The sequence below is a fragment of the Erythrolamprus reginae genome, chromosome 4 (assembly GCF_031021105.1).
Source record: "Erythrolamprus reginae isolate rEryReg1 chromosome 4, rEryReg1.hap1, whole genome shotgun sequence".
In the NCBI taxonomy this organism is placed as follows: domain Eukaryota; kingdom Metazoa; phylum Chordata; class Lepidosauria; order Squamata; family Dipsadidae; genus Erythrolamprus; species Erythrolamprus reginae.
In genome coordinates, this window is record NC_091953.1 from 23,599,049 (window position 1) to 23,626,849 (window position 27,801).

Genomic DNA, 27,801 nt, shown 5'->3' on the forward strand with positions numbered 1-27,801 from the left:
AATTCCATAAATCAGAGCAACCCATAAGACATGCTTTGAATTTGAAATATTGTTCATCTTTATTGTTAAAATATAAATTACTAATGAATGAAGGATTCAGAATTTGACACATCTGTTTCTCAAGAGAAGCAAGATTGAGTTTTTTTGTTTTTTAGTTCATTCACATGAGAACTCTTATTAATATAGGATTAAATTTAAAATGTTGCTTATATCCTAAGATTTTTATTAATATTGCTTCTTCATTGCTTATTTGACCCCTATGACAATCATTAAATGTCGTACCACATGATTCTTGACAAATGTATATTTTATTTTATGTACGCTGAGAGCATATGCACCAAGACAAATTCCTTGTGTGTCCAATCACACTTGGCCAATAAAATTCTATTCTATTCTATTCTATTCTAAATTTAAAATGCTGTGTAAAAATGGCCTCCAGTCTTCATATCAGTTAATTGCCCAGATATTATCATAACCAACAGCATGGCTACTGTTCTGAATTATAGAAATTGATCTTATTAAACCAGAGACTTCAGGTTTGCTCTATATTTGATGAGAAATCTAAAATTATGGATGCTGAGTATTCAATTTTGTTCTTTATAATAAATTTGGTTTTCATCCTTCTGTGGCAAAGAGTTTGGAAGGCATCTAAGAAGTTAAATCAAGCAACTATCAAATTCAACATCCACTTTTCTGAATGTAGGATAGAATTGGTGCACAGCTTTCAAATCAATTAAACTATTTAAAATTCTGATCAAGCCAAGTTTATTATTAATTGGAAACACAACATTCTGAAATGTACTTTAATTTCCAGATAGAGCTGTCAGGTTTAACTAGCTAACTTTATCTATCTATTTCACCTTTGTGTTTCAGTGTTGTGTACTATTAGTATATTTTTTGAAATCAGCTTTTTAAAATGGAACAAAATTGAAATTTCTCAGGAAAAAATTATAGAAATTCATATGCTTTGCGTAAAGGATGAGGCAAAAAGTAGAACATTTGAGATCAAATATAAAACTTAACTTGGCTTTTCAGAATTTCAACAGCAGAGGACGATAAAATACCAGTGTTAGGCACTTAATTTGTTAGAATAAATAGCTTACAAGAGTTCTTGTAAAAATCTTAACTGTGACCATTCCTATCAGGTTTTTGTAGCATTCCAGACCAAATTATTATTAATATAGGGAAAAAACCCTAATAATTTTATCTCTTCAAATACTCTTGCAAGCTACAAAAGCTTTTCCTTCCTACAGTATACAATTAGGCTGCAGAAAGATGGCTAATAAGGCTACTAAAAAAAACAGTTTGCCAAGCAAAATGTTGAGCCTAGCATTATTCTTACATAATATGAACGATATGATTTCCCTCTCCTTATAACATTTGAGGGTTTTCTGAAGAATGTATCAGTGCATCCAGAAACAAATTCAAAGAATTCTATTCCATTCATTTCAACCATTAAATCTAGCATTTACTGGAAAAGGAACTGGGCACATGCAAAGAATAGCAGCTATCCGTCACTACTTCTCATCCTGAACTAAGAGTACCAAGAAAAATGGTGGGTCTTTTCCTGGTAATTTTAAATAGCAGTCCCTCTCTAACGGTCCTCAACCAGAGGGTCGGGACCCCTTTGGGGGGCCAAACGACTGTCTCACAGGGGTCGCCTAAGACCATGGGGAAAAACAACTTTCCCATGGTGTTAGGAACTAAATCTTCTATTCTGGCACCTTGGAACATATTTTTACAATCTGACCAATCAGGCGTTTACAATGAGGGTGTCCTTCTGGCCTTCCTATCAATCAGCTTAAAAGCTCTGTTGGGAGAATTGGCACTAGACTTATGGCTGGGGGTCACCACAAGACGTGGAACTGTATTAAGGGGTTGCAGCATTAAAAAGGTTGAGAACCACTGACAATGTAAAGAGGACTTTAAAGTATGTTTGACAGATCTTTCGGGGGAAGAAATAGAAAAAAAGTGAGAAGGGAAGAAGAAGATATTGAGGGAGAAAAATATGGCTATTTTGATATCATGATTAGAGGTAGAAAACTTACGCCCCATACTCTCAAAATCACAATACTGAAGTATGGCTGCAAATCACCTTAAGTAAAACGCTGTGACACTTTGATGTTTGGTGGTAAATAAAAGTGCTCAAAAATAAATAAATAAAGGGAACACTCAAAGAACACATCCTAGATCTGAATGAATGACATGTTCTCTTGAATACTTTGTTCTGTACAAAGTTGAATGTGCTGAGAACAAAATGAAATGGATTGTCAATCAATGTTCCTTTTAAGTGGGCAGTTTGATTTCACAGAAGTTTGATTTACTTGGGAGTCTGTTGTTTAAGTGTTCCTTTTATTATTTTTTGGTTAGTATATAACACTTCCAACATACTTAATGCATCTATGAATAAAACCTCTGCCCAATTTTCAACCTGCCAAAATGATTTTTAAAAAATCCACTTGTCTTCTGATGACATTACCGCATCCCAGCCATACCCCCTACCAACGCTTAACTACAACAAAAAATATTTAAGGATAGTGAGACCCAAACCAAAAATGGCTGGTTAGCCATTTAAAATATATCATCATCATCATCATCATCATCATCATCATCATCATTTATTGGATTTGTATGCTGCCCCTCTCCGCAGACTCAGGGTGGCTAACAACAGTGGTAAAACAACATGAACAATCCAATTAATAAAAACAACTAAAAAACCCTTATTATAAAAAACCAAACATACACACAAACAAACATACCATGCATAACTTGTAATAGCCTAGGGGGAAAGGATAACTTAAGTCTTTTGCTGCAGGGTCCCAATTGTTAAGACACAATTTTAGGGACACATTTTAAAAATATGCATTTTTCAATTTTTTTTAAAGAAATGTTCATTTTAAGGGAACAAGCAGAGTTACTTAGATGGCTTACATGTGACTAAGAGGAATATAAAATATTATTCAGCTTGCTGCCCCACTTCTCTGGGGTCCCCAGTCTCTGGTTGGATCACCAAAAATGTTCTTGGTGATCATGCATTGAACAGATGGTGGATCTAGCTGATCCCCAAGATGGATGGAAACTAATTAAGGACAGAACCAACCTAGAACTAAGGAGAGATTACTTGACATTGAGTACAATTAATCAATGGAACTGATTCGCTCCAGAAGTTGTGGATGTGCTAACCCTGGAGGTTATTCAAAAGAGATTAGTCAGCCATTTGTCTGAGACAGTACAGTAGTACCTATAGATACGAGCTGTTCCACATGCGAGTATTCCAAGTTACGAGCCACGACGCAAGCGAAATTTCTGTTCAACACCCGAGCTCAAATTCGGGATACGAGCCGAGCTTCCACTAGGTGGCGAAAGAATCTCCTTGCTTCCAGTTATCTCGGCGCAAAAAACAAAGTCTAAAGGCATTCGTTCGAGATGCGAGTTGATCGACTTACGAGCTCGGGTCTGGAACGAATTAAACTCATATGTCGAGGTACCACTGTATAAGGTTGGGAGGTTGGATTAGAAGATCTCCAAGGCCCTGTATGATACAAGAGAAATTCAAATGGTCTTGCATAGCCATTTCACCTTGTGAAGGATTCAGTACTTATTCTTGAAAGACATATAGCTGTTCAAACCAAATAGGCAGCTAAGAAGATAAGGAACTGGAGATCGCTACTGCATTTTGTTAAAAAAAATTAACACCTTTGGTTAATATCAAAAGCAAGTATGAACAGCATGAGGACCAATAGAAACATAGAAACATAGAAATCTGACAGCAGAAAAAGACCTCACGGTCCATCTAGTCTGCCCTTATACTATTTTCTGTATTTTATCTTAGGATGGATATATGTTTATCCCAGGCATGTTTAAATTCAGTTACTGTGGATTTATCTACCACGTCTGCTGGAAGTTTGTTCCAAGGATCTACTACTCTTTCAGTAAAATAATATTTTCTCATGTTGCTTTTGATCTTTCCCCCAACTAACTTCAGATTGTGTCCTCTTGTTCTTGTGTTCACTTTCCTATTAAAAACACTTCCATCCTGGACCTTATTTAACCCTTTCACATATTTAAATGTTTCGATCATGTCCCCCCTTTTCCTTCTGTCCTCCAGACTATACAGATTGAGTTCATTAAGTCTTTCCTGATACTTTTTCATGCTTAAGACCTTCCACCATTCTTGTAGCCCGTCTTTGGGCCCGTTCAATTTTGTCAATATCTTTTTGTAGGTGAGGTCTCCAGAACTGAACACAGTACAGTATTCCAAATGTGGTCTCACCAGCACTCTATACAGCAGGATCATAATCTCCCTCTTCCTGCTTGTTATACCTCTAGCTATGCAGCCAAGCATCCTACTTGCTTTCCCTACCGCCTGATTGCACTGTTCACCCATTTTGAGACTGTCAGAAATCAATACCCCTAAACAATTGAGCATCAACACTATTTTAAGGTATTACAATGTAATAACTGGCCACGTGCTTTGTAACTGAATTAGAATTTCAGCTCCTCTAACCCAGTACCAATGCTATTTTGGAATTAGACTCAAAATCCAGCATACCTGGAGGGAAGAAGGCTTGTTTTGAAGAATATGTTAGGCCAGTGATGGCAAAACCTATGCCACGGGTGCTACAGGTGGCACGCAGAGCCATATCTGCTGGCACACGAGCCATTTATTTATTTATTTATTAGATTTGTATGCCACCCCTCTCCGAAGACTCGGGGCGGCTAACAACAATATAAAAAGACAATGTAGACAAATCTAATATTAAAAATAATCTTAAAAACCCCAATTTAAAGAACCACTCATACATACAAGCATACCATGTATAAATTCTATAAGCCTAGGGGGAAGGGAAATTTCAATTCCCGCATGCCTGACGACAGAGGTGGGTTTTAAGGAGCTTGCGAAAGGCAAGGAGGGTGGGGGCAACTCTGATATCCAGGGGGAGCTAGTTCCAGAGGGTCGGGGCCGCCACAGAGAAGGCTCTTCTCCTGGGTCCCGCCAAACGGCATTGCTTAGTCGATGGGACCCGGAGAAGGCCAACTCTGTGGGACCTAACCGGTCGCTGGGATTTGTGCGGCAGAAGGCGGTCCCAGAGATATTCTAGCTTAGTTCCAACAGGCATGCCTGTGCTGGCCAGCTGATTTTTGGCTCACACAGACGATCCGGGAGGGGGGTTTTTTGGCTTCCAGAGAGCCTCCGGGGGATGGGGGAGATAGTTTTTACCCTCCTTGGCTCAGGGAAGCCTTTGGAACCTGGGGTGGTGAAACACGAGCCTAGCGGGCCTACCAGAAGTTGGGAAACAAACCATTTCTGGCCTCCAGAGGCCTCTGGGGGGGGAGTTGTTTTTGCCCTCCCCAGGCATTGAATTATGGGTGTGGGCACAATAGCATCCACCCACACTCTTTCGGCACAGGAGGGAAAAAAGGTTCGCCATCACTGCGTTAGGCTATGTACAGCGGCATATGTAGCATGCTTGTTATTACAACGATCTTTTCATATTGGAGCATTCTTGTTAGTAAAGACATTTCAATGTGTATTAAAAATGAAGACGCACCAATTCCTTGCAATACAACTATAAAATCAATCACAGTTAATCAGCCCTGTGGGTTAGCATTTTGATTACGTCAGAGTTTTTGTTATCTATTGCTGAAGCTGCCCATTGTTAAAAATAATGATAACACCATGTGTGTGCCTATCGGTAATAATGATAGTTGTCCAGTTGTGTCCAATCCTACAGCACTGTGCTCATCTCCGTTTCTTGGCTGAGGGTACTAGCATTGTTCTGAAGACATTTCCATGGTCATACGGCCAGCATGACTATATGCCGAGGCACATGAAACACTGTTACCTTCACACTGAAATGGTACCTATTTATCTAGTTGCATTTGCATGCTTTCGAACTGCTAGATGGGCAGGAGCAAGAACAAGTAACAGCTCACCCCACCACACAGCACTTGGGTCTCGAACCTGGGCTGTCAGCTTTCCAATTGAAGAGCTCAGCATCTTTAACCACTGAGCCACCGTGTCCACCTACGACAGCTCAATGAAGTCAAACTTTGGAACTACCGAATCTCCCTAAGTTCAGTCTTTAATACTGTCATAGCATGTCTGTTGAAGCAGAGACTGCAAAATATTCTGTTTAGCTGAATGTCGACCTCTCCTAGCTGTATCTGCTCAGAAGTAAATTAAGATGAAATCACAATGGTTTACTTTCAAAACTTCTCTTGAGGAATGGGCTCAAATATATGTTTTGCATTTTAGCTTACCCAGTTGGAACCAAAGCTCTTCATACAGTTTAGTCTTTCCTTTGGGTCAAGCTGCCTAAGAAATGGTAGTCCAACCTACAGTGGTACCTCATGATACGAACAACCCGAGATACGAACCCGGGGTTCAGAAATTTTTTGCCTCTTCTTACAAACTTTTTCCTTCTTACGAACCCACCGCCGCTGCCGCCGAGAAGCCCCGCCGCCCGGCTGTTGCTTTTTGAAACAGCCAGGGGGCTTCCCAGCGTCCTCCTGAACCCGAATGCCAAACCCGAACTTCCGGGTTCGGCGTTCGGGAGGCTGCCGAGAAGCCCCCTGGCTGTTTCAAAAGGCGACAGCTGGGCGGTGGGGCTTCTCGGCGGCCTCCTGAATGCCAAACCCGGAAGTTCAGCAAAAGTTTGGGTTCGGGAGGCCGCTGGGAAGCCCCGCAGCCTGGCTGTCACCTTTTAAAACAGCCGGGGGGCTTCCCAGCGTCCTCCTAAACCCGAACGTCAAACCCGAACTTACCCAGTTGGAACCAAAGCTCTTCATACAGTTTAGTCTTTCCTTTCGGCGGGGCTTCTCGGCGGCCTCCTGAATGCGGAACCCAGAAGTTCGGCAAAAGTTCGGGAGGCCGCTGGGAAGCCCCCCCCGGCTGTTTCAAAAGGTGACAGCCGGGTGGCGGGGTTTTTTGCATTTTTTTTTTTCGTTGCACGGATTGATTGATTTTACATTGTTTCCTATGGGAAACAATGTTTCGTCTTACGAACTTTTCATCTTACAAACCTCCCCCTGGAACCAATTAGGTTCGTAAGACAAGGTATTACTGTATTTAGAAATGCCTGATACTCTTTTTTTAAAAAGAACCCTCCCCCAACCTTTGCAATAAAAATAGTATAAAAATTCCCGAATTTGTTTTTGTTGTTATAAATTGCTTATGCATCACTCTGAGCTGTAGTTTTGTTAACTGTGGTTTATTTAAATCAAAATTGGCTGGGTATGCTCAACAGACAGAGGCATGAGTCACGATTTACAAACTGCAGAACCTGGGTTACTGTAACAGACTAAATTGAACATGTCCATTATGGCTTAATACATACATGCCCTATTTTCAAGATCCAGTGTTTTACTGTAGGCATTAGAAATGTAAGACTACAACAGAGAGGGTGAAACCAAGAGCATGCCATAAACTCTAATTTACGGCAGTTGTCTCGCAGAAGAGTATTTTTAGCAAACCCCGTGTTAAAAAAACAATTTGACAGAAGAGAACGAACCAAATCAAAACAAGGACATATCATTTTAATTGTCCATAAATAGGCCACGTTTCTAACCAAGTTTAATCAAAATTCATTTCTAATGTCACCAGATGGTCCTAGTGTTGGATACTCCTAACGTAATGCCAAGGAAATAAACTGCTAAGCCTCTTCTGGTTTATCTGATCCACATAAGAGCAACCACATAAAAAGATCGTGTTGGAACTTGCTTAAAGTCATTTTTGTAAGAAACCCAGATGGAATTAGTACATTTAGGGAGTTGAGTAAAAAACTCTCTCAGGTTGCTTTTTCATATCCTTATCTTTGTATAGTCGCGTTGGTGCCATTTAAGGCACTCCTAAAATTTAAAACGAAATACTGTACTTTCTTTTCTTTTTTTCCATAAAGTACAAGCAGGCACATGGGAAACCAAAGATGCAGTTTTCATGGACTCAAGAGCCAGAGATAGCAAAATGAAATCCATTTCTGGATGAATAGAAATGCATACAGCAAAATACCATTTTTGGTGAGATTCCACCCTGAATCCAAGGAGGCCTTTCTTCATATAAAAATACATTGTTCAGATATTTATGACACCGAGTTCACATTTTCCCCTCCATTTTGCCATGAATGTGCCTTGGAGGAGGTCTAAGTCTCATTTAACAGAAGAACACAGCAAACAAACACAAATAGGAAAAAACTAAGCAGTTTTCTCAGTGCCAACAACTTGATGATGTAAGAGCCGTAGGAAGGATGAAACCACCCTTTGCCAAATTCTGCAGAAAGATGGAGATGCTATCCTTCCTGTTTTTAAATTTGGCCAATCCATTCACCTATTAAGCCTGTCAAAATGACTTAAAAGTTTTGAACCGTTCCTTTGGTACAAGAGTGACATATGCGCATGGAATTTTCTGAAAAAGCAGCAATTTGCTATTGTGGTCCAGTGGCTACTCTCGCATCAGTCCGTTTATTGATTCAGGACCACATCCCTTTCACATCATTCATTATCTCCTTCAATAAACCACGGCTTCTTCATGTTGTTCAATAAAGGTTATGGTGGAAAATAAAAAAATCAGCCCATATCTTCTCTCCAGGGCAGAATCTCCCCGGTTTTCCAACTGGACCAACAGAAGCTTTGCTAGCAAATCGTTCCCCTTTTCCGGATGGCCTCTCAGTCTCAGGTCATGGAGGTTTTGGGCTGGTTCATTTCTTAAACGGTGTCAGTTTGTTAAAAGTGTCCCAGAAAAGGGACGGTTTCCGCTTTGGTTCTGCTAGGGCGAACACTTGCTGCTGTGGAATACTAGTAGGCACGGTCACATGACGCTGATGGAGGGGGTGCAAAGTCTGGTGTAGCGGTGGCACTGGGCATCCATTATAACTGACGCCTGTAGAAGGAAAACAGAATCCAAATATTATAATTCAGGAGTTGTTATTGCTATATATCAGGACTGCCCGTTGCTGGCGCTACTGATGTGCTCCCGAAGGACATGTATGTGCGTCAGTGCAATATTTGGCTTTTGCACATGTGCCAGAAGCGAAATCTTATTTATTTATTTATTTTTATTTATTAGATTTGTATGCCGCGCCTCTCCGAAGACTCGGGGCGGCTCACAACAGTAATACAAAAACAACAGTGAGACAAATCTAATATTAAAATAAAACATCATCTAAAAACCCAACAATTTAAAACCAAACAACACATACATACCAAACATAAAATATAAAAGCCTGGGGGAGGATGTCTCAGTTCCCCCATGCCTGGCGATAAAGGTGGGTCTTGAGTAATTTGCGAAAGACAAGGAGGGTGGGGGCTGTTCTAATTTCTGGAGGGAGCTGATTTCAGAGGGCCAGGGCTGCCCCAGAGAAGGCTGTTCCCCTGGGGCCCGCCAAATTACATTGTTTGGTCGACGGGACCCGGAGAAGGCCAACTCTGTGGGACCTTATCAACCGCTGGGTTTCGTGCAGTAGAAGGCGGTTCCGGATGTATTCTGGTCCAATGCCATGTAGGGCTTTAAAGGTCATTACCAACACAAAATCTTGTGTGAAGACATGCGCGTGAGTGAGATTTTGCTGATTTTCACCAATATTTTTGCTTCCGCTCATGCGTAAAAGCAAAAAATCACCAAAATCTTACACGCAAAAGTGTCCTCGTGTGAGATTTTGCATGCGCAGAAGCCAAATCTTCTTTTGCATGCGCAGAAGCGCCCCAGAGGCACATCTGTGCACTTCAGGGATGCGCCGCTATGTCCGCATCCCAATTTTTACAAATGGGACTGCGCACCGGTTTGTCCATGGAGCAGCCCACTGCTAATCAAGGAAATTGAAGCCATAGGGGCAATCTCACCAGTGGGCGAAATTTTTGGACTAAACAGGATGCATGGTAAATTGGAGCCAATTCCTTTGCTGTCCACAAAAGTTCACTCCTTATGCCCAAACCACCTAAATAATTTGCTGTCTAAATTATCATTTTGCAATGTTTCACACTGAAGACCCAAACGGAGCCTGCAATAATAGTAATAATTAATATTTATATTAACATCAAGTAAGCAACCAAGATGATTAGGGATTGGAGGTTACAAACATATAAAGAACAGTTGCAGGAACTGGGTATGTCTATTTGTTGAAAAGTAGGACTAGGGGAGACACGATAACAGTGTTCCACAGAGAAGAGTGTCACGCTGTATATTGACAGCCCCTCAGAGACATTCAGTAATGAAACAGTTAACTAGTGTGTGCCTTATTGGATCCTCCTCTTAGGTCACAATATCCTGCCAACCACTTCCTTCTTCTCTCTTCTCATCCATGAATCTCCATGATGTAAGACATATATGTTATGCTGTCCCTCGAGACAGTCTTTTATTTGTTTATTTCTGTTTTTAAAATAAATATATTTTGTTTGAAAAAATGACTAAGGCTTCTATCCATCGACCTCCACGGGGTTAAGGTCCTAACAGACGTTAATTTCCTCCCCGCGACAAAGAGGGCGTCAGGCTATTCTCCAAAGCACCTGAGGACAGGACAAGACATCTTTGGTCATGGTGGGGGATGATGCTTAAATATTTTTTATTATTATTATTATTATTATTATTATTATTATTATTATTATTATTATTAGTAGTAGTAGTAGTAGTAGTAGTAGTAGTAGTAATTAGATTTGTATGCCGCCCCTCTCCGTAGACTCTGAGCGGCTCACAGCAACAATAAAACAATGTACAACAAATCTAATAATTTAAAAACACTAAAAAAACCCTTATTATAAGCAAACATATACACAAACATACCATGCATAAACTGTATAGGCCTGGGGAGATGTCTCAATTCCCCCATGCCTGATGGCAAAGGTGGGTTTTAAGGAGTTTACCAAAGGCAAGGAGGGTGGGGGCAGTTCTAATCTCCAGGGGGGGAGCTGGTTCCAGAGGGTCGGGGCTGCCACAGAGAAGGCTCTTCCCCTGGGTCCCGCCAAACGACATTGTTCAGTCGACGGGACCCGGAGAAGGCCCACTCTGTGGGACCTAACCGGTTGCTGGTATTCGTGCGGCAGAGGGCGGTCCCGGAGATATTTACCTTTCATTTTCCCTTGTCTCGACTTCCGTGCATTTTGCATTGCTTGCTTCTTTTGGTTTTCTGAGATTTCCATTCCTACATTTGGAGGATAAATTATGCAAATTTCAATGCTGTTTCTTTTTTTTAACAATAATTTTTAATTTATTTTTATAATATAAAAAACGCACAACACAAAACAGTGCACGGTGAATTGTGTGCCTGCCACCCGACAACATACATACATCCAATCCCTCCACCAAATGAGGGTGTACTAATTTATAATTTTTCCAACCAGGAACATCAACGTGTTTGCAAAGTGTAGAGTGATTCCAATTTGTTCTTTATAGCTCGGTCCCGAATTCTACTAGCCATAAAACCTCTAACCCTCTCCCATCTTCCCATCAGTTTTCCCACTTTATTTTCATCAATCATATTCATTTTAATTTCCATAATTTCAAATTGAATATGTTCCACCATGTACCAATACCAATTTTGTAACGTCCATTTTGTTGCCTCCTTCCAACCTAAAACTATTACCGCTTGGGCGAATTTCAATGCTGTTTCAAGAACCAGAGTGTAATATGTTGTTAAAGAGGTGTGAAAATATTTACAGGTTACTCACATCCTGGACACAAACTTCTTTAACTCCTACCCTATAGAGAACTGCACAGCAGAACAACTAGACACAAGAGCAGTTTTTCACCTAACGGCATCACTCTGCTAAACAAAGAATTCCCTCTCCACAGTCAAACTATTCACAAAGGCTGCATTACTACCATGTTTCCCCGAAAATAAGACACTTTCTTATATTAATTTTTGCTCCAAAAGTTGTGCTACGTCTTATTTTTAGGGGGTGCTTTATATTTCTCAAATAAGACAAATTCACAGGCAGAAAACTGACACCCCCAAAGAAAGTGTACCGTACGGTACACTGATTACGGTACGGTACCTGTCAGTATGGCACCCACACACACAAACGATGGCACTTATATGGTAGAACAGTATACTCCCACTATTGCAGCTTCCGGCCACCAGAGGAACTACAGTCTACGCATTGTAGTGGAGATTGTAATGGCGGTGAGACAGCAGCACACTGTGTCTGCTGTACTGGACAGTACAAAGCGATGGAAGGGGCCAGCAAGGGCCGCCACATTATTACGGTACCGCTATGAACAGCTTTGAATGGTACCGTATGTTTTTCCACCGTACTGTATGTAAACCTGACTACGCCTTATTTTCGGGGGTACATCTTATATTAGCAAATTCTGCAAAACCTCTGACATGCCTTACTTTCGGGGTACGTCTTATTTTCGGGGAAACAGGATATTGCTGTTAGTCTTCTCATCGGTCCTATCATCTATCTCCTCCCTCTTATAACTGTAGGACTGTAACTTGTTGCTTGTATCCTTACAATTTATATTAATATTGTTTCCCAATTGCTTATTTGTACACTATGACAATCATTAAGTATTGTACTCATGATTCTTGACAAATATATCTTTTATTTTATGTACACTGAGATGTGATGCATATGCACCAAAGACAAATTCCTTGTGTCTCCAATCACACTTGGCCAATAAAAAGTTCTAGTAATGATGGTAATATATAAATATTACAATAGGAAATAAGAAACAGGACTGTCACACATTGTCCAATGTTTTTAAATGTCTCTCTATGTATGTTTGTATTGAAATAAAGAAAACTTTTTAAAAAATCTATTCTATTCTAAAGCCGAAAAAAAATAACTAAATAACAATTAGCTAATGGATCTAATTTCAAAAGAAGGAGACACATGTCTCTTGTGAAGCAGAACACAAGTTTTTAATAACAGAGCACAAACTTTACACATAGAAAAGCTCAGTTTCAATTCTCAACAAGGATGTCATAACTTCTGAAAAACAGAAAGAAGCCACTGCCATTCAGTGTAGAGAATACTCAGGAAATGGATAGTGATGGCCGAACCCAACGGTGTTCGGGTTCGGCAAGTTCGGATGAACTTTATGCAAAATTTGGCCGAACCCGAACCAAACCCGAACTCGAACTCCGAACGCTGCGTGACATCAAAGCTCCGCCCCCGGAATCCCATCGTTTTTTATTTTTACGGATTTTTTATTTTTATTTATTTTTATTTTTACGAAAGAGGACGCCGCAGCAGCGCTGCAAGCAAAGGGCGGTCCTTTCATGTAAAAATAAATATGAATCCAGGAAGTGATCACCTTGGCGTCCTTAGCAATCTGCCGGTGACTTCAAATCTCCACCCCCAGAATCTCTTCGTGGGAGGGATTCCTCAGCTCCTTCAAAGGGAGGTCTTTTCACGTAAAAATAAACATTTTTATTTTTATGAAAAAGGATGCCGCCGTGGCGCTGCAAGCAAAGGGCGGTCTTTCTACATCAAAATAAACATGTTTATTTTTACGTGAAAGGACCGCCCTTTGTTTGCATCTCCGCTGCAGCATCCTTTTTCGTAAAAATAACAATGTTTATTTTTACATGAAAAGACCTCCCTTTGAAGGAGCTGAGGAATCCCTCCCATGAAGAGATTCCGGGGGCGGGGCTTTGACGTCACGGAGACGTCACTTCCTGGCCAGCCGAGGCAACCAAACACCGAACGTGACCCCGAACTTTCAAAAAACCTCAGGTTCATGTTCGGCATACTGAACACTGCAAAATTCGGTACGGACCCGAATTGTGCGAGTTCGGTTCGCCCATCACTAGAAATGGGCGAATGGTTTGATTCAGAATAATGCAGATTTGTCAGTCCAGAACAGTTCCACCAAAATGAAGTAGATAAGTAGCAATCACAAGGAATTATTCAACGAGAATCTGGATCTGCTGTTTTCAGTCGTAACAGTACATAACATATTTGAAAGTTGTTTATTATTTAAAATAAAATGCATTTACCACCAAACTCTGAGCAGTTTTTGAATCTACTGAAAGCAAAACTGCATCATAAATAAACAAAATATTGCATCTTGGTTTTAATTCAAAGCCCATTAGTGGAAAAACTCTAACCACAAATGCATCTAATCACAGCCAAATTAATTTTAAAAAAAATCATAAAGTTTTGCCCAATGCTTCAATCTCAGAACATTTGGGCTATATCAGCTAATTTAGGAAGGTAGGTTATAAGACCAGTGCAACGAAGAGACTCTTGCAATGGGACAATATTCCAAATTTCCGATTCTAATGATTTTATTTAGCAAAAGATAATACTTACCCATTTCTTTGTCTTCTCGCACTCGTCTCCTCTCATTTGCACAAGCCTCCAGCCACTTTTTCTTATCACCTGGCTTCTTCCCACAAAATAGGTAAACTTCTTCCGTAGCGTTATTTACAACTTTGAAAGCATTTTTTACAGAGATATTGAAGTCTTTGTCTTTGCCGTCCTCAACATCTACCACCTCCATTTCGTCCATGTCCACCCGGCCTTTGTAATACAACATGTCCCTTCTCAATAAATCTTTCTTACAGAACACAAGCTGATGGTCAAAAAGAAAGAACGTTCTTTGTTGACTCTTGCCTTGTTTGGAGATTTTGGTCAATTCTCCCGAGTGGATTAATTCAGAGCTTTTGCCTAAGATGTCTTGACCCTAAAGCATTTAAAAAATATATATGAATAAGAGATACAAAACTTTATCAGCACCATGAATGACATTAGATAGAGAAATAATTCATCTTCTATTAATCTTTATTATTAGTCTCCAATATTTATTTATTATTTATTTATTTATTAGATTTGTATGCCGCCCCCTCTCTGCAGACTCGGGGTGGCTAACAACAATAAAAAGACAATGTAAACAAATCTAATATTAAAAATAATCTAAAAAAATATGATAACCACCAATCCCGAACTGCTTGTCACTTTTTTGGATCCATCAGCAAATACAGCATAATCTTCCCTTGCCAGAATAGGAAAGAAACTCCACACTCCCACATCTAGAAGTAGATTTCTCCTGGTTTGCCTGAACTGGTAGCAAGCCGCTGGTGATGTCATGATGACATCACAAAACTGGTTCTATTCCGTGAAGGGCTGCCAGACGCTGGCTTCTCAGTGCGCATCCAGTGATGGGCACATGCCAGCACTCCCAGTGCGACATTCAGATTCTGTGCATACATAGGAAGTGAAAACTCGTGCAAGGACGCCCTCACACGAGAGATTTTGTCAATTTCTGGTGATTTCTTTGCTTCCGCAAATGTGCGGAATCAAAACAATGCTGGAAATCGGCAAAATCTCATGCATGCGAGCATCTTCGCATGAGATTTTGCTTCCTGCGCATGTGTAGAAGCTGAATCTCATGCTGGTGCACGTGTGGAATAGCAACACATGCACTGTGCCGCTTCTGCACATGTGCCCCCATGCGAGATTTGGCTTCTGCGCATGTGCAGCAAGCCAAATTTTGCGCTAGGACTCCAGGAAGGACGTCTTTGTGACGTCAAAGCTCCGCCCATGGAATTCCCTATTGGGATTCCCCACCTCCATTTGAGCCTCCCGACCGGCCAACAGCTACGCGGCTCTTTTGCAAAGTTGACAGCCGGGCGGCGGGGCTTCTCAGCATCCTCATGAAGCCGAACGCCGAACCTGAACTTTTGCCGAACTTCTGAGTTCGGCGTTCAGGAGAACGCCGAGAAGCCCCCCTGCTGTTTCAAAAGGTGACAGCCGGGCGGCGGGGCTTATCGGTGGCCTCCCGAACGCCGAACTCGGAAGTTTGGCAAAAGTTCGGGTTTGGCGTTGGGGTTCGGGAAGATGCTGAGAAGCCCCCCAGCTGTTTCAAAAGGCGACAGCCAGGCGCCGCCACCCAGCGGACCGCTATTTTTGCGGGGATTTTTTCCTTTCACACATTAATTGATTTTACATTGTTTCCCATGGGAAACATTGTTTCATCTTATGAACTTTTCGCCTTACGATCCTCCTCCGGGAACCAATTAAGTTCGTAAGACGAGGTATTATTGTAACTTAATAAATTATTTCAAGTCAATGATAACAACCCCAATGGAGAACAACCACTACTTTTTCAGAGTGGAAACAGCACAAAGTAAGAAAAGACCCCTTTGAAACAGTCGGGAGAAACCCTGCGCCTTCAAGCTTGAAAAATGACAGGCGATGTCCCCTCACCTCCCAGTTGACAATGGAGACTTGCCAGCAAGCAATCTTGTCTATACTTTCCAGCCTTCGTTTCCGTTCATTGATGAGGCAAGCTACGTTCTTCATGGCTTCGTAGGCTGCCTTGATATTGTTATAGTCACTGTCAAAGAAAGAAAGTCACCGGTGAATCCTTGCGGAGGATGCATTTTATTCACTTCCTAGATTGGCATCCTACTCTAATCCCAAAGGTGCTTTTTCCAGGAGGCAACTGGACTTCCTTGTTTTTCTCTTTCGAAGAACGTTTTGCTTCTCATCTAGACTTTTAGGCTATACAATTTGGGATGGGCACCCTTTGAATGGCGTGGGAATAGGAATGGATTTCCAGAGGGAAAAAATAGCAGACTACAGAAACCAGGAGCACCACTCAGATGACCCCTGAGGACACCGATAAATCTCCAAGGGCTTCAACGACCCTCTACAAGAATGCAAATAACCAGCTGTCTGCAAGGAATATAAATCCTTCCATTCCCAACTGTCCTGTGAGAGCTGAAGTTTCTTGAGTGAGAAGCGAAATGTCTTTGAAACAAAGAAGGAGGAGAAGAAGGAGGAGGAGTAGAAGAGGAGGAAGAAGAGGAGGAAGAGCAAGAGGAAGAAGAGAAAGAAGAAGAGGAGAAGGAGGAAGAGGAAGAGGAAGAAGAAGAAGAGAAGGAAGATGAAGAAGAAGAAGAGGAGGAGGAGGAGGAGGAAGAGAAGGAGGAAGAAGAAGAAGAGGAGGAGGAAGAGGAAAAAGACGAAGGAGAAGGAGGAGGAGGAGGAGGAGAAGGAGAAGAAGAGGAAGAGGAAGAGGAAGAGGAAGAAGAAGAAGAAGAAGAAGAAGAAGAAGAAGAAGAAGAAGAAGAAGAAGAAGAAGAAGAAGAAGAAGAAGAAGAAGAATGTGGTGCAGTTGCCTCCTGAAAAAGCATCTTTGGGACAACCATGACTCTACAGAATTTATTTATTTATCATTTATTTATTAATTAGATTTATGTGCCGCCCCTCTCGGAAGATTCGGGGCGGCTTTCAACATATAATTACATAGAATCCTACTGTAATAATAATAATAATAATAATAATAATAATAATAATAATAATAATAAAAAAATTAAAAAAAACACCTACACCTATCTCATTCAGTCATCAAGCTAAAAAAGAGACAAAAGTCAAAACAATAGCAAAAACCACAGCAATGATGAATCTAACGAAGGAAATAATTTTAATAGCCCCCTCCCACCCCCACCCCAAAGCACATCCCACTTCCTTACAAGAGGGAATCATCCCACCTTTCAAATTCTAAAAGGTTGCAGAAACAGCAAAGTCTTAACAGCCTTGCAAAATAACCACACATGCAGGGAATGATCTATAGTCTCTTTAGCATCCTCTCTCTGACACACACTACATTCATTCACGCAGAGATTTGTGGGCAGTGGGGGAGAGTGGCAGGAGACTCCACAAGAACCATGATGGGATCTTACCACTGAGCAGAGACAATGGCTCTTAACAGGCAATCCCTTTGTTAGGCAGAGAGGACAGGGGGCAGCTCCCGATAAAAAGGAAGAAAGGCTGGGGCCTTTCTCTGTTCAAAGCTCTGCAAATCTTTTCAGAATCTCCGAGGCAGCCTTGCATTAGTCCAGGAGGAACAAAGTGGGAAAAGACGAAAGCAAGCCAACAAATATCTCTCACACTCCGATCTATCTGGAGCCCTAGCTGCACTTGAAAGGGATTTATATCCAAAAAGGGTATACAAGATAACCATCGCCACTTCCTGTCCAGGTTGCATATTAACTGATTTTTTTTTTTAAAAAAAAATGAACCCCACACTTAATTGACTCACTGTCTGAGCCCTTTTACAAGGGAGATTAGAGCTTGCAGTCTCTTTGTGGGGGAGAGGGGGGAAAAAAAGAGAGACTGCTTATGGAGCAATTTTTGAAACCACCTTTAAATTTAAGACAAGATTTCCCAAAATAAAGCCAGCGTTACTCCTGGCGTGATTCATCTCAGATACCTCTGTCATGGTAAGAGTCCTGTAAAAAAGGCTGCATGATTTCAACAAGAAATCTAACACATGGCAACTCCAAATCTCAACTAGCAAATGCTCTGTCCTACACATTGGGAAGAAGAATCCGAACTCCAAATACAAACTGAATAATCAAATTATCACAGATAATCCCCACTCGGTTAAAGACCTTGGTATACTAATAACAAAAGATTTAAGGGCCAAAGCCCACTGCAACAATATAGCCAAGAAGGCTTCAAGAGTTGTAAACCTAATCCTACGTAGCTTCTGCTCTGGCAATCTCACACTACTTACCAGAGCTTACAAAACTTTCGCCAGACCCATCCTCGAATAAAAGCTCATCTGTTTGGAACCCATATCGCATCTCAGACATTAAGACCCTTGAAAATGTCCAAAGATACTTCACCAGAAGAGCCCTTCACTCCTCCACCCGAAACAGAATACCCTATGAGACTAGACTTTCAATCCTGGGCCTAGAAAGTTTAGAACTAAGACGCCTTAAACAAGATCTAAGTACTGTATTGCCCACAAGATCATATGCTGCAACGTCCTGCCTGTCGGCGACTACTTCAGCTTCAACCACAACAACACAAGAGCACACAACAGATTTAAACTTAATATTAACTTCTCCAAACTTGACTGTAAAAAATATGACTTCAGTAACCGAGTTGTCGAAGCGTGGAACTCATTACCGGACTCCATAGTGTCATCCCCAAACCCCCAACACTTTACCCTTAGATTATCTACGGTTGACCTATCCAGATTCCTAAGAGGTCAGTAAGGGGCAAGTACAAGTGCACTAGAGTGCCTTCCGTCCCCTGTCCTATTGCTCTCCTATATCTCCTATACCTTTCTTCTATTCCTATATCTCTTCTTCTATTCTTTCATTGATATGTTCTATTACCATACCTTCTTTTCTATTATTTCTTAGATACATTTTACTATGAGTATCTCCTCTATAACCTTCATCATGTATTTTACTATGTGTATATAGATATATACCCACTAAAACCCTCATTGTGTATTGGGCAAAATAAATAAATAAATAAATCTTCTGCAATTAACTGGAAAGACCACAAAACTGAGCTTCTCAGCAGCTGCTAGTGGATGTTTTGAACAGTGCAAAGTAGCTACTTCCCCTCATTCATTTTAGAGATCTGACCCACAGGTCAGGGGCCCAGCAAAATTGCAGCCTGATTATTTACAACACAGGTGTCAAATTGGCCGGCCGTGGGCTGCATGCATCATGCACAGGTTCACGCCCACCCTGGGCTCAGCAGAGGCAAAAAAACATTGCGATACGCTGTTGTAAATCACTGGTGTCAAACTCAATCGTGTTATGTGATTTACAGCATCCGTAGAAAGCGCTGAAAGACCGATACATTAAGTAAAAATGTAACATTCAAAACCTCCCAGGATTGTTAAACTCACAAAATTCCACCCTCCCTTGGCTCCAAGGAAGCCGTTAGAACCTGGGGCGGGCAAAACACGAGCCTATTGAGCCCATCGGAAGTTGGAATACAGGCCATTTCCGGCCTCCAGAGGGCCTCCAGGGGATGGGGGAAGCTGTTTTCACCCTCCCCACGCATTGCATTATGGGTGTGGGTACTCGCGTATGCGCAATAGAGCGCACCCACGCTCTTTTGGCACCCGAGGGAAAAAAGGTTCGCCATCACTGTTATAGACCTTTGTAGCTCTGTAGCTAATTCCCTAGACTCTTAAGCAGATTGTTCCAATTAAAATAATCACAGAGCTACTACCAGGATGTCATCTGGCGTGACCCAGGGGAAGAGCCTTCTCTGTGGTGGCTCCGACCCTCTGGAATCAGCTCCCTCCAGAGATTAGAACTGCCCCTACCCTCCTTGCCTTTCGTAAACTCCTCAAAACCCACCTCTGTCGTCAAGCGTGGGGGAACCGAGACATCTCCCCCTGCCTATGTAGTTTTAGTGCATGATACGACTGTATGTATGTTTTTTATATTGGGGTTCCTTGTTTTTAGATTTTTTTAAATGTACAATTGCTATTTTAGATTTTAAATTATTAGATTTGTCAATACATATTGTTTTTTTATCACTGTTGTGAGCCGCCCCGAGTCTGCGGAGAGGGGCGGCATACAAATCTAACAAATATTAATATTAATATTAATATTAATATTAATATTAATATTAATATTAATATTAATATTAATATTAATATTAATATTAATATTAATAATAATAATAATATTAATATTAATAATAATATTAATAATAATAATAATAATAATAATAATAATAATAATAATAATAATAATAATATAATACTAGGATTGATCTCATCTCTGAACTACAAGTCTCTCCTTCTTGCATATGACCTATTTTTAAATTCATTCTAACGGTGAGGTCGAGTGTGTGGAGAGGCCCAAAGAAACCTAGTTAGTTTGTGTTAGATTACATTTCCTTATTTTCCTCGGGTTGTGATGTCCATGTAGGAAGTGGGTGATTCAGGATTACGTGAGGAACGCACAGGCACGTAGTTTGAAAGTCATGGGTGTGTTATGGGAGCCATCATCCAGCCTATTTTGAGAGCTGTAGGGTGAAAAGGCGGACTTCAAGCAAGTTCCTTTTTATTTGCTCAGTCCATGCACTTTCAGTCCATTCAGAATAGCAGAACTTGTAACAGACATGTTAAGTAATCAAAAAGTATCGAAGCTCTGAATCATAATTTGTCATCCAGCAGGTCGTTTTCCCTCGCACTAGTAATTTCCATTCAGTTTGTGAGAATTAGAAAAAAAGTTCAGCGAGGGACGGAGAATTGATCGGTTCATCTTCTAAATCAGTGGTTCTCAACCTTGGGGTCGGGACCCCTTTGGGGGTCGAATGACCATTTCATGGGGGGTCGCCTGAGACCCTGGGAAAAGACAAATTTCTCATGGTATTAGGAACTAAAGCTTCTAAAGAACAGTTTTTTTTACGAACGCCATCACTCTGCTAAACAAATAATTTCCTCAACACTGTCAGACTTTCTCCTAAATCTGCACTTCTATTCTACTAGTTTTTCTCATCATTCCTATCACCCTTTTCCTCCCATGTTGACTGTATGACTGTAACTTGTTGCTTATATCCTAAGATTTTTATTAATATTGCTTCTTCATTGCTTATATGACCCCTATGACAATCATTAAGTGTCGTACCACATGATTTTTGACAAATGTATATTTTATTTTATGTACGCTGAGGGCATATGCACCAGGACAAATTCCTTGTGTGTCCAATCACACTTGGCCAATAAAATTCTATTCTATTCTATTCTATTCTGGCATCTTGGAACATATTTTTACAATCCGACCAATCAGGCGTTCCTTCCTGCCAATCAGCTCAAAGCTCTGTTGGGAGAATTGGCGCTAGACTTATGGTTGGGGGTCACCACAACACGAGGAACTGTATTAAGGAGTCATGGCCTTAGAAAGGTTGAGAACCACTGTTCTAAATCAATCTTTCCTACCTTAATAAGTAGCTACACCTCTCAGCATTCCACCTCATTGACAGGGCTACCTGGGAGCGACAAGAAGTTGTAATTCTAAAACAATATTCCAGAAGGGTCTCAGCTCCTCAATCTGTCGCTAAAATTGGCAGTGCTGGCGTAAGTCCAACATGTCTGGAAAGTGTCCGGCTAGGACAGTGGAAGGCTAGCTCAACGATGTTTTCACAGTTTGAGGATCCCCTCTCCACAATTAAGTAAAAGTGCTTAAAACCATACAGGATCATCACACACTGCACAAAAAGCGCTAACATCTCAACAGGTCTCTTGCAAAAGGATTGAAATCTAACAGGATTTTGCCATTCTTATCCAAAAACTTTACAACATCCAATCATTTCCACATTAAATTTTAATTCTATGGATAGTGTCTAGGTCAGTGTTTCCCAACCTTGGCAACTTGAAGATATTTGGACTTCAACTCCCAGAATTCCCCAGCCAGCGAATGCTGGCTAGGGAATTCTGGGAGTTGAAGTCCAAATATCTTCAAGTTGCCAAGGTTGGGAAACATTGGTCTAGGTGTACCGTGGGCTTCATGTGCTGCACTTCAGGCCAATTTAACGGAATGATCTCAGCTAAAATACATAATTATCATTTCAGCAGAGTTTAACTGCACGAGTCAAAAAGAGGGCAGTGAAAATATTACTGACCCCTCACATCATGGACACAAATTGTTTCAAATCCTACCCTCAAAACGTCGCTACGGAGCACTGCACACCAAGACAACAAGACACAAAAAGAGTTTTCCCCCGAATGCCATCACTCTGCTAAACAAATCATTCCCTCAACACTGTCAAACTATATACTAAGTCTGCCCTACTATTACTACTAGTTTTATTCTCATCATTCCTATCCCCCATTTCCTCCCACTTATGACTGTATGACTGCAACTTGTTGCTTGTATCTTTAAGATTTGTATTAATATTGATGGTTTCCTGATTGCTTATTTGACCACTATGACAGTCATTAAGTGTTGTACCTCATGATTCTTGACAAACGTATCTTTTCTTTTATGTACACTGAGAGCATATGCACCAAAGACAAATTACTTGTGTGTCCAATCACACTTGGTCAATAAAGAATTCTATTCTATTCTATTCTACTTCAGATCGTGCAGAATGCAGCTACGGGAGCAATCATGGGCTTTCCCAAATATGCCCATGTTACACCAACACTCCGCAGTCTGCATTGGTTGCCGGTCAGTTTCCGGTCACAATTCAAAGTGTTGGTTATGACCTATAAAGCCCTTCATGGCACCGGACCAGATTATCTCAGGGACCGCCGTCTGCTGCACGAATCCCAGCGACCAGTTAGGTCCCACAGAGTCGGCCTTCTCCGGGTCCCGTTAACTAAACAATGCCGCTTGGCGGGACCCAGGGGTTAGAGCCTTCTCTGTGGTGGCCCCGGCCCTCTGGAACCAACTCCCCCCAGAAATTAGAATTGCCCCCACCTTCCTTGCCTTTCGTAAGCTACTTAAAACCCACCTCTGCCGCCAGGCATGGGGGAATTGAGATACTCTTTCCCCCTAGGCCTTTTACAATTTTATGCATAGTATGTCTGTATGTATGTTTGGTTTTTATATTAATGGGTTTTTAATTGTTTTTATTATTGGATTATTATTGTACGCTGTCTTATTATTGCTGTTAGCCGCCCCGAGTCTCCGGAGAGGGGCGGCATACAAATCCAATGAATGAATGAATGAATGAAGAATGAATGAATGAATAAATAAATAAATAAATAAATAAATAAGTAAATACATAAATAAATAAATTCTATTCCATTCCATTCCACTCCACTCCACTCCATCCCATCCTATTTCTCAAGATGGTTTAGAAGTTTCTTTTTACTGTCACTAAGAATTGTATGTAAAAAAGACATACAAATCTAAGGCTGTGCTTCTGGAAAAATTGAAAGGCAAGGGTGCAGTTGAAGGTCTCCCCCGTGTGTGTGTGTGTGTGTGATGCACATGAGAAACAGAAGAAATATATATTTCACAAACCGTGGCTGCTTTCATTAGTGTTTGATCATATCCCGCAAACATTCTTGGTGAGTGGATAGAAGTTAACCTGAATATGAAATGTTCCCACAGTAAAAAAAAAAATTAATCAGTTGGCTTTACCTGTGATCCTGAGTGGTGTACTTTAATAATTCAGCCAGCTGCAGGGGATATTTACAGATTTTCTGAACAGGGGTGAGGAGGAAGCCATCGATAGCAATGTCAATCATTTGCTGAAGGAGGCGGCAGGCTTCAAAAAAATGGCGGTACTTGCTCTGCTTCATCAGGTTGGAGAGCTCAAGGCAGGCTCCAGGGTGATTGTTGCAATACTCAGAGTAGATCGCAAATCCTTCTTGCTAAAAGCAAACATACACAAAAATGCAAAACACCAGTTTTAAAATATGCCGAAGGAGAAAACTGAAAGCGCGGAAAAGCTGCAAGCTGCAGCAATTCCGCAGCTGTTTTAAAATGAAGAAAGAAAGAAGACAGAGATTTAAGACACCTGGATTTCTTGCGAAGGCAGAGACAATATAATTGTTTCTCAGACAGCTGACAAAAAAAAATGAACCCTAGGGGAAGGTTTGGTAGGGAAGGTTTGCCTATTTGCCGATGACTCTAAAGTGTGCAATAGGGTCGATATTCCTGGAGGGGTCTGTAATATGGTAAATGATTTAGCTTTACTAGATAAATGGTCAAAGCAATGGAAACTGTAGTTTAATGTTTCCAAATGTAAAATAATGCACTTGGGGAAAAGGAATCCTCAATCTGAGTATTGCATTAGCAGTTCTGTGTTAGCAAAACCTTCAGAAGAGGATTTAGGGGTAGTGATTTCTGACAGTCTCAAAATGGGTGAGCAGTGTGGTCGGGCGGTAGGAAAAGCAAGTAGGATGCTTGGCTGCATAGCTAGAGGTATAACAAGCAGGAAGAGGGAGATTGTGATCCCCTTATATAGAGCGCTGGTGAGACCACATTTGGAGTACTGTGTTCAGTTCTGGAGACCTCACCTACAAAAAGATATTGACAAAATTGAACGGGTCCAAAGACGGGCTACAAGAATGGTGGAAGGTCTTAAGCATAAAACGTTTCAGGAAAGACTTAATGAACTCAATCTGTATAGTCTGGAAGACAGAAGGAAAAGGGGGGACATGATCGAAACATTTAAATATGTTAAATGGTTAAAGAGGGTTCAGGAGGGAAGTGTTTTTAATAGGAAAGTGAACACAAGAACAAGGGGACACAATCTGAACTTAGTTGGGGGAAAGATCAAAAGCAACATGAGAAAATATTATTTTACTGAAAGAGTAGTAGATCCTTGGAACAAACTTCCAGCAGACGTGGTTGGTAAATCCACAGTAACTGAATTTAAACATGCCTGGGATAAACATATATCCATCCTAAGATAAAATACAGAAAATAGTATAAGGGCAGACTAGATGGACCATGAGGTCTTTTTCTGCCGTCAGTCTTCTATGTTTCTAACCACTGAGCTTGGCATTCAGGCAGGCAGGCAGGACCCAGAATGAATGAATCTTTGCAGCATAAACCCCATTTCTACAGCCCTCCCCACCCCACTCCCCAGAGTCTCTGGTTAAAACTACTGAAAATATATTCTCTAGTTCAGTGTTTCCCAACTTGGCAACTTGAAGGTATTTGGACTTCAACTCCCAGAATTCCTCAGCCAGCGAATGCTGGCTGTGGAATTCTGGGAGTTGAAGTCCAAATACCTTCAAGTTGCCAAGGTTGGGAAACACTGCTCTAGTTCTCCAACAGTTCCCTAACATTTAGATATGAGAAATACTAAAACCTGATTTACAGGGATGGGTTCTATTTACCTTCCCTACTGGGTCTAATAGTGATGGAAGTGTGTATTTGCGCTTACGCATGTGCGCTTCGCTATTTCTTGCGCCCCCATTATGTCATGCAAATAAACCGGAAGTGACCCTCTGCATAGGCAGAAGCCTTTGTGCATACATGGAAGGTATCTTTCCAAGCTGTGGCGCCTGTCGGACCAGTTCAAGAGCATGGACCACCGGTCACCGCTGCTAGTTCAGTGAGCGGCGATAAATTTCAGCTACTGGTTGTAAAGAAGCAGCAACCCACCTCTACTGATATATAACTTAAAACAGTGGTTCTCAACCTTTCTAATGCCGCGACCCCTTAATACAGTTCCTCGTGTTGTAGTGACCCCCAACCAGGGATGGACAGCAGGCAGGACGAGGTGGAACACAGTTCCACCGGCGGAAATGAAGCTGCATGCACAGCTCCAGCTGACCGGCGGCAGTAACTTCCTGGATTACTAGTCTCAGCTTGGCTCTCCTTTTTTTCCCTGCTGCTGTTGCTGTGTGCTCCTTGCTTTTTTCCTCTTTCCTCCTTCCTGGCCTCAGGCGAGCTTTCCTCTCTCCTGACCGGCTCCCCTCCAGCCTCATGCGGCCACCTCCCAAGGCCAGGAAAGCTGCGCCATGCCAAAGCAGTCTGGGCCGCGGTCTTTTTCCCCTCGCGAAGCCCTCACTCTGCCCACAGCTGAGATGAAAAGGCATCGTGCGGCAGTGATGATGATCATTCAAGCCACTCCCACCTGGTCACATGGCTGACAAGCCACTCCTCCCAGTCACATGACCACCAAGCCACACCCACAAAATAAGCCACACCCACAGTAGCAGTAAACGTTTATGGCTGCCCATTACTGCCCCCAACCATAAGTCTAGCACCAATTCTCCCAACAGAGCTTTCAGCTGATTGGCAGGAAGTTCAGAGGGACACCCCCACTGTAAACGCCTGATTGGTCGGATTATAAAAATATCTTCCAAGGCCCCATAATAGAAGCTTTAGTTCCTAACACCATGGGGAATTTGTCTTTTCCGATGGCCTTAGGCGACCCCTGTGAAACGGTCATTAGACCCCCAAAGGGGTCCCAACCCCTAGGTTGAGAACCACTGCCTTAAAATATACATACTATAAATCTCCAAGCCCTGTTTCTTTTTGCATAATCATCCTGCTACTCACTCTGCCCTTTGCCTCTTCAGAAAACATCTCTGAAAAATTGAATTATTGAATTATGCTGACATTAATTCTGCACTGTTATCTCACTGTAGGTTCCCGGTTCACTGAACTGTATTTCTCTTGTACTGTACTACTTAGTCAAATGAGGGTATTTAACCAACTTACATGCTGAAGAAAGCAGGATCCTATTTCACTTAAGTGGGGCTCTTCTTTGTTGTACAGCTTCTCCAGATCTTTCAAAAATTTTCTTTGGAATTTATAAATATCTTCAATATTTCCAAATATGGTAGTTAGCTGAGCCGGAGTGAACATTCCCGTATGTTTGCGACATTGGCGAATGTAACCCTAAGAAATCCAACCAAAAGGGTTTTAATATTGATTACGGTAAATAAAAATGGAGGATAAGCCTTCTATCACTTTACACTGAAAGAAACACAATCATAACATTTCCTCACTTGTCTACTGCAATAATTCTGTAGAATTCATAACGAATAATTATTTTACATAACTCACAAGTCAATATATAGGGACCGAATTCTACAGCATTTCATAATTAATTTACTTTAAGGAAGTAACAATTGTTTAAGTTCAACATCTGGGCAACACATTTCAATTTGCTCCCAGACAACGGTATTATATTTCTATGGCAAGAATACTAGACTCACAACTTGGTTTTCTGCTAAACGAAATGAAACATTTTGAGAGTAGCAGCAAGTGCCTTTCTGTTATCTATTTTAAAACAAGGTTAAGGAAACATTTATAAAAGGCCACTGTCTCTTTTACTTGGGAAACTGATCACAAGAGCAGCTGATAAGAAACAGGGTCAGTGGAGACCAAGCAAAAATATTAAAGATACATCATGATCACCAGCAATCTTTATTTTGTAAAATGGATATTTGTTTCAATTTTTTAATAAGTCTTTGTTATTATAGCATTGACTTATTAATTCCTTTTTTGTCTTTGCCCATGTTGCTTTTCCATATGACTTTCTTCTGTTTTTCTCAGCTTTGTCCATACTACAGCCTTATGTTGACCGAGTCTTATGTACAGACTTGCTGGAAATGACTTTATCCACAGTAATCACCTGGTGTTTTTCCTGGACTGTGCAGACCTAATA

General features: G+C 41.2%; 1 protein-coding gene across 2 annotated transcripts in view; it reads right to left on the reverse strand.

Annotated features, from left to right (window-relative positions):
- Window positions 1-7,198: 7,198 nt before the first annotated feature.
- Window positions 7,199-27,801, reverse strand: part of SPATA13 (spermatogenesis associated 13) — an 84,629-nt gene continuing 64,026 nt past the window's right edge. For both annotated transcript variants that reach the window (XM_070749787.1, XM_070749788.1), the window contains 6 exons: window positions 26,850-27,029; window positions 23,808-24,040; window positions 16,150-16,279; window positions 14,254-14,626; window positions 11,058-11,132; window positions 7,199-8,878 (listed from right to left, as the gene is read on the reverse strand). In XM_070749787.1, coding sequence (XP_070605888.1) covers window positions 8,697-8,878; window positions 11,058-11,132; window positions 14,254-14,626; window positions 16,150-16,279; window positions 23,808-24,040; window positions 26,850-27,029 — 1,173 coding nt within the window. In that variant the 3' untranslated portion in view covers window positions 7,199-8,696. The remainder of the gene's footprint in view (window positions 8,879-11,057; window positions 11,133-14,253; window positions 14,627-16,149; window positions 16,280-23,807; window positions 24,041-26,849; window positions 27,030-27,801) is intronic.